The 6,183-nt window shown below is 45.9% G+C and overlaps 1 protein-coding gene across 1 annotated transcript; it reads left to right on the top strand.

Annotated features, from left to right (window-relative positions):
- The first annotated feature begins 1,590 nt into the window (after positions 1-1,590).
- GPX2 (glutathione peroxidase 2) lies at positions 1,591-6,183 on the top strand. The gene is made up of 2 exons (XM_010588689.3): positions 1,591-3,038; positions 5,618-6,183. Exons 1-2 carry the CDS (start codon positions 2,817-2,819, stop codon positions 5,966-5,968), a joined length of 573 nt encoding a protein of 190 aa, XP_010586991.2. The 5' UTR covers positions 1,591-2,816; the 3' UTR covers positions 5,969-6,183.

Here is a 6,183-nt window from a genome sequence, read left to right as displayed (position 1 = left end):
GCAGCCTGTATTGAGTCCCTTGGAGTAGGTCTCACTTAGGCCCTGGCAGTGATGGAGGAGGGGGTGAGGCAGTGCTGGGGAAAGAGGTTCTGGAAGACTAAAGCCACAGCCGTGGAATGGCAATGGAATCAGCAAACACTGTCCTCCGATTTGTACCTTCTCTTACGTTACTTGCTGGGGAGCCCAAAGCAAAGTCCCCAGGCCCTGCAATAGGCTTACCTTGCAGAAATAAGATGAAGCACAAGGAAGAACTTGCTAACATGTCATTGGGTGAATGCTGAACATCTGTGTTCTGAGGGAAATCTCTAAAGTCGATGGTTTTCGTCTATTTTGGATGGAACAGGTCTTCCTGAAGGCATGAGGAGAGATTAATCTCAGGGGATCAAAGGCAGACTAGGATCTCAGCACTCCATGAGGTATTTAATACCACACTTCGGCGTACAGGGTTGTATGAAGTAGAATGCAGTAAAGATAGCGTGAAGAAGGAAGAAGTAAAACAAGGCAGGCCAATAATAGCCTAAGATCTTAACCTGCACTTCTCAGTTTTATATACTTCATCTCCTTTGACCCCAACAATTGCTGTGTGAGATAGGGAGGGTGGTTATCTTTATCCACATTCAACAGATAAGGAAACAGCTTACAGACGTTAAAAGATTTGCCTAGTGGCACCAAGTAACAGTGGCAGAGTTGGGCTAGAAACCACAGAATTGGAACCTCCGGAGGGTAAAGCTTTGGCATCTCTAGAAAAATCTGTAGGTGATTCTCATTTGCAGCCAGAGTCGAGAACCACCCACCTAGGCTTTCTGCCTACTAAGCCAATGCTGTTTCCACAACAACCACCGTCCCTGTGGAAAGTTGTGGGAGTCACGCCCAAAGTCAGAAGCTGCTGGCGAGTGGGGCCAGATGAGGTAAAGTTGGAAATGAGGTATTTTAGTAGAACCTTGTCAGTTTTATTCAATCATGAAAGGTGAGAACCTGGGAGACTCATAAAGGTTCTAGGTTGTACCTGGACAAAAGGAAAGAGGAGGAAACCCCCTCGAGGCTCAGAATCTTCTACGGCCTTACTAGAGAGGGATCCTAAAAGAGCAGCCAATAAGAGGTGTCTGGAAGCCCAGAGAGTACTGAGGAAGCTCTAGGCATGCAGATAAATCTCTAGGAAGCTGATGTCATTACAAGTTTTGCCCATTGTCAGTACGAAGTCCTGGCTCAGTGGCTTGATAGAGAGGCCTATTGGCTGCTTCTAAGAACTCCGAGACACAGCTGGGGACATATGTCACTCTGCTCTTCCTGCCAGCTCTTCTAGTGGCAGAAGTCCCCATTCCCACTTAGGTAATGGAGGCTTCTTTTTAGAAGCAGCCTTTTGGGATATATAGGTCCCTGCATGCTATGAACAGCCATGGAGCAGGTTACAAAGACAGAAAAGCTGAACACTCCTTAGCAAGTAGTTCTTCCCTCTCTTCAACAAATTGGATCCTCGAGAACAGCTGCTCCCCAGCCTTGCTTGTTTGCTCTGTTCAAGCAGACAGTTCCCAATGGATGTGTACCTGCGAAAACACTCTCTAGCAGTGAACATTTGCATTGTTACTGAAAATTTCACTCTAAAATCCCAAAGCCAGGTAAAGCCTAATTGTCCGTTTTACTGATAGAGAAATCAAGGCACTAAAAAAAAAAAAAAAAAAATTGAGTCAGTGGGTGCTTGGAAGAATAAAGTGGCAATTATGGTCTTTTTCATTTCTGTGAGCTTCTAGGGTAGGTTCCCATGGTAGACCTTAGCAGAAACTCAGATGACCTATAATATATGACATGGCTGGTGTTGAAAACTCCATGAATGTCCTGGCCGGCTCTTCAGCCACAGTGGGTTCATCTCCTGCCCACTTTCTTTGGTGCGGAGATGACCAGCACAAGCCTGTCTCTGAAAAATCTTCGGGACTGAAGCTTTGTTTAAGGGGAGATAGGTGCAGCTCAGCCACCTTGAGTTTACACCCTGTTCTCTGATTCCTCCTCTCCCTTATCACAGTGATGACTGCACCTTCTTTGTCAGGGAGGCAGGGGGCAGCATGGGGTATGTAGATGGTACAGTGCAGAGGCAGGGCAGACATGTTCTCCAGGACAAGAAACACCTCTCACTGAAAGACTTTTCAAGACTTCATCTCTTCAATCGGGTTCAAGCTGAGGCACTGAAAGCCATTATTTCTAGAAAAATCACATACTTTCCTCCTAAGGTTCCCTTTGATTTTGTGTTTGTGGAAAGCAACAGCCAAAGAGAAAAATTTTAACAGTGATATTTCAGTTGTAGCCTGAGTCGGGCAAACACGAGCCCCAATTCTCTTCCTCATCTTTCAGGTCTCAGCAGGCCCTGACCTCTCACTGCACAATTCAGAGCTTGGCACTCAGCAGGCATTCAATAAGTGTCTGTGCCAAGTGAAAACAACTTGCTGGGGCAAGTAGGAGTCAATCCTTGTGCATCTCTCCCTCCTTTTTTTCCTCCCCATTTGGCTTTTAGGGTTCTAGTTTCCTGCAAGTAGTTAATTATTCATGTCTGCTCAGAGGTATCAAATTGGCCCTTCCCAGGTTACGACTAAGGTGGGACAGGGAGGTGGCTTTGTTCAGAGTCTGTAAATAGGAGGAGTAACCTCCTTGTTCAAATAACACTTACAAGTGGGTGACTATTTTTGCTAAGTCATCCTGGGGATGCTCAAAGCCCCATTCTGAGATCCTTTCTTTCCTCCTTCCTGGTTCATTCCTTCTTCCCCTCCCTTTAATAGGCCCTTAAGTGGGCTCCCTCCACTCTGCAGGGCTCACTCTGTGCTGTTACCATGACTCACATTGCCAAGTCCTTCTACGACCTAAGTGCTATCAGCCTGGAGGGGGACAAGGTAGATTTCAACACATTCCGAGGCAGGGCAGTGCTGATTGAGAATGTGGCCTCGCTCTGAGGCACAACCACCCGGGACTTCACCCAGCTCAACGAGCTGCAATGCCGCTTTCCCAGGCGCCTGGTAGTTCTCGGCTTCCCTTGCAACCAATTTGGACATCAGGTGAGGGGTCCTTTGTATTGTACCCAAGGAGCTGGGCTGATGTAGCTTGAGGGGGATGAGGAAGGGTGTGAGTGAGTATGTGTGTTGGAGTGTCTGGAATTGTGGGGTATGTTTTGTTGATCTAGGTCTTTAGGTGAATACCAAGGAGAAGTGTATATGATTCTCACGGTCTGTACCTCTTAGTTTTGAGATTAAACACTGTTTATTGTCTCCTCGCTATACTCCATGAGAGCAGGTACCACACCTGTTTTTGTCTCTATTGTGTCCTCAGTGCCTAGGGTATGGAAACCAAAACCAAACCAAACCAAACCTGTTGCTGCCCAAGTCGATTCCGACTCATAGCAACCCTAAAGGACAGAGTAGAACTGCCCCACAGAGTTTCCAAGGAGTGGCTAGTGGATTCGAACTGCTGACCTTTGGTTAACAGCTGAGCTCTTAACCACTGCACCACCAGGGCTCCAGGGTATAAATGTTCTTGTTAGGTGCCGTTGAGTCGGTTCCGACTCATTGTGACCCTCTGCACAACAGAACATTATAGAAGGCACCCATTAAGTATTTATTGAATGAATGAGCAGAGGAAATAGAACAAGAATCAAACTAGGATCGGATTGACTTAGGAGACCTTAGTTCTACCTAGTCTTGGTTCTGCTGTTTAAGGGCTCTGTGCCCTAGAAATAGTCGTTCAAATTTTGTCTTAGTTTCCTCAACTATAAATTGAGGCTAATACCACTTATCTCATAGGGTTATTGTGAGGTTCAGGTGATATAAAAGCAACCTAAAAAAAAATCAAGTATTATACAAATGCAAACAACTTGTTTATTTAGATTGAAGGCTTAAAAAAATAAATCAGCCATGTGGAAAGTAAATACAGGGGTGGGGTAAGGGTTCACAGCGAGCATGTGTCTCCTCTCTGGGTCACGTGTACATCTCTGTCTCTGACTAATGGACCAAGTTGTTATAGATCTTTAGCCCACACACCTCGAGTTATCTTTTAAGTGATTTTTCTCTTTCCACTTATGATTTTAATGGCACAAGCAGGCAGAATGTCCCTAAGTGAACGCTCTATTATAATCCCCTTAGTTCAATTCACAGTGGCGTGAAGACAAGGAAGATTAGCAGAGCTATAAGCAGGAAGGCTGAAGTGTCATTGGCTGTGACAAACCTGAGCCAAAACCATTACTGCTCTTGCTCTTCCTTTCCTGTCTCAGTCCTCTTAATAGGCTTTGTCGTGGCAGGGGAGATGGAAAGGGCAAAACCCCTTTAGGGGTCTCTCTCTTGCCCTAGAGGTGCCTCCAGCCTTATGCCATCATTCCAGCCTAGCTAGTTGTTAGAGGGAGTCCATAACCTGCCAGAAGTCAGCTAGCCATTTGCCTTAAGAGATAAGAATTCTAATAGAGATCAACTCTAGGCTCGTGGTGACCTGATGCCTCAAACTGACTGTACTAATTGGCTCTAGCAGGTCAGAGGGAGAAACTCTCTCCCAGAGGAAGATATCTGACTCCTAAACTGGGGTGGAATGGGAGAAAGACAGGATCATGAATAAGGATTCTCGTGGAACTTTTGGGGTTATTAGGTGGGGAATGCTGAGGAGAGATAGGACAGGGATGGCAATGGGGAGGCAGTGAGGACAGGTAACAGTTTCAGAGCTAAAGCATTCATAGTTGAGGCTAGTGAGCAAACAGGAGGTACAAAAGTCTTGGGATAGCAGCCTCTAAGTTAAAAGAGTAATAATTACATATTCACAACCTTTAGCCCTCAAGCACTTATTCCCTTAACTTCCCCTTCCCCTGGGCCTAGTCCCAGCCCTAAACCCTCTATCCTAGTTAATTCATGCCTAGTGGTCACTAAGTGACCACCTAGGACATTCATTGTTGTCTCTAACTTGCTTTTCCTTTGTGGTATGTGAGAACTAGACTTACTTGGATGGGGTCTTCTTTCATCAGAGCCTCCTCCTACCTGTGCTTTAGTTCTAGGATGAGGCAGGATGAAAGCAAGAAGCTATAAATCCCATTCCTTTGAACCTCAATTTCATCCTTAGTTCAATGAACTGAGTAAGGCAGAGGCAAAGGCAATACTCAACATTTCCATAGTTAAAAGCAATAGAGACAAATCCAGAGCAGAGGAGAGGGAAGGTAGTGGCAGGGTGTGTACATACGTCTGTATAGGTAGGTGGGTAGGTAGGTAAGTAGAGTGTGCTAGGCAGTATAACCTGAGATCTCCTTTCCCTTTCTTTCTTCTGCCCTCATCTCAAGGTTTCTTGAAGCTTCAAACAGATACCCTAAGAACTGCTCAGGGTAGATTGGAAAGAGATGCAACAGCTCAAAAATGCTAAATCTTTCAGTATAAGAACAGCCAAACTAGAACTGCAAGAATTTTCGGAAACCATCAAACAATAACTGTGAGCGGGAAATTCCAAGTCAAGAATAGGCCAAAACAAATGGAGAAAGAATAGAGAAAGAGAGAAGGGGAATGAAAAAAAGAATGATCTTGGAAGGGAATGGGGGTAAAAGATTTGCATGGTATGGATCTTTCAGTTCCCCCTTCCCTTTTCCATGCTCTTTGTCTTTTTCCTTCCTCAGGAGAACTGTAAGAATGAGGAGATCCTGAACAGTCTCAAGTATGTCCGCCCTGGAGGTGGCTTCCAGCCCACATTTACCCTTGTCCAAAAGTGTGAGGTGAATGGTCAGAACGAGCATCCTGTCTTCGCCTACCTGAAGGACAAGCTCCCCTACCCTTATGATGACCCACTTTCCCTCATGACCGATCCCAAGTTCATCATTTGGAGCCCTGTGCGCCGCTCAGATGTGTCCTGGAACTTTGAGAAGTTCCTTATAGGGCCGGAGGGGGAGCCCTTCCGACGCTACAGCCGCACCTTCCCTACTATCAACATTGAGCCTGACATCAAGCGCCTCCTCAAAGTTGCCATATAGATGTGAGCTGTTCAGCACACAGATCTCCCACTCCATTCAGTCCCTCAGTATCCTTCCTTAGGATTCAGTGTGCCCTCAGGGCTAAGCTTTCCCTTGAGATCATTCTGCTTCACTGAAGAGCCTGCCTTTCCAGTCTGCCTATTTCCTTTCCCTCTCCTAACCCTCTGGTTGCTGATTCAACATAGAACTCCAAGACTTGGGTAGGCTCTGGACCT

This window comes from Loxodonta africana, chromosome 10, assembly GCF_030014295.1.
Source record: "Loxodonta africana isolate mLoxAfr1 chromosome 10, mLoxAfr1.hap2, whole genome shotgun sequence".
NCBI classification, from domain to species: domain Eukaryota; kingdom Metazoa; phylum Chordata; class Mammalia; order Proboscidea; family Elephantidae; genus Loxodonta; species Loxodonta africana.
Note: the sequence above shows the minus strand (reverse complement) of the source record. Positions and strands in the feature narration are given on the sequence as shown.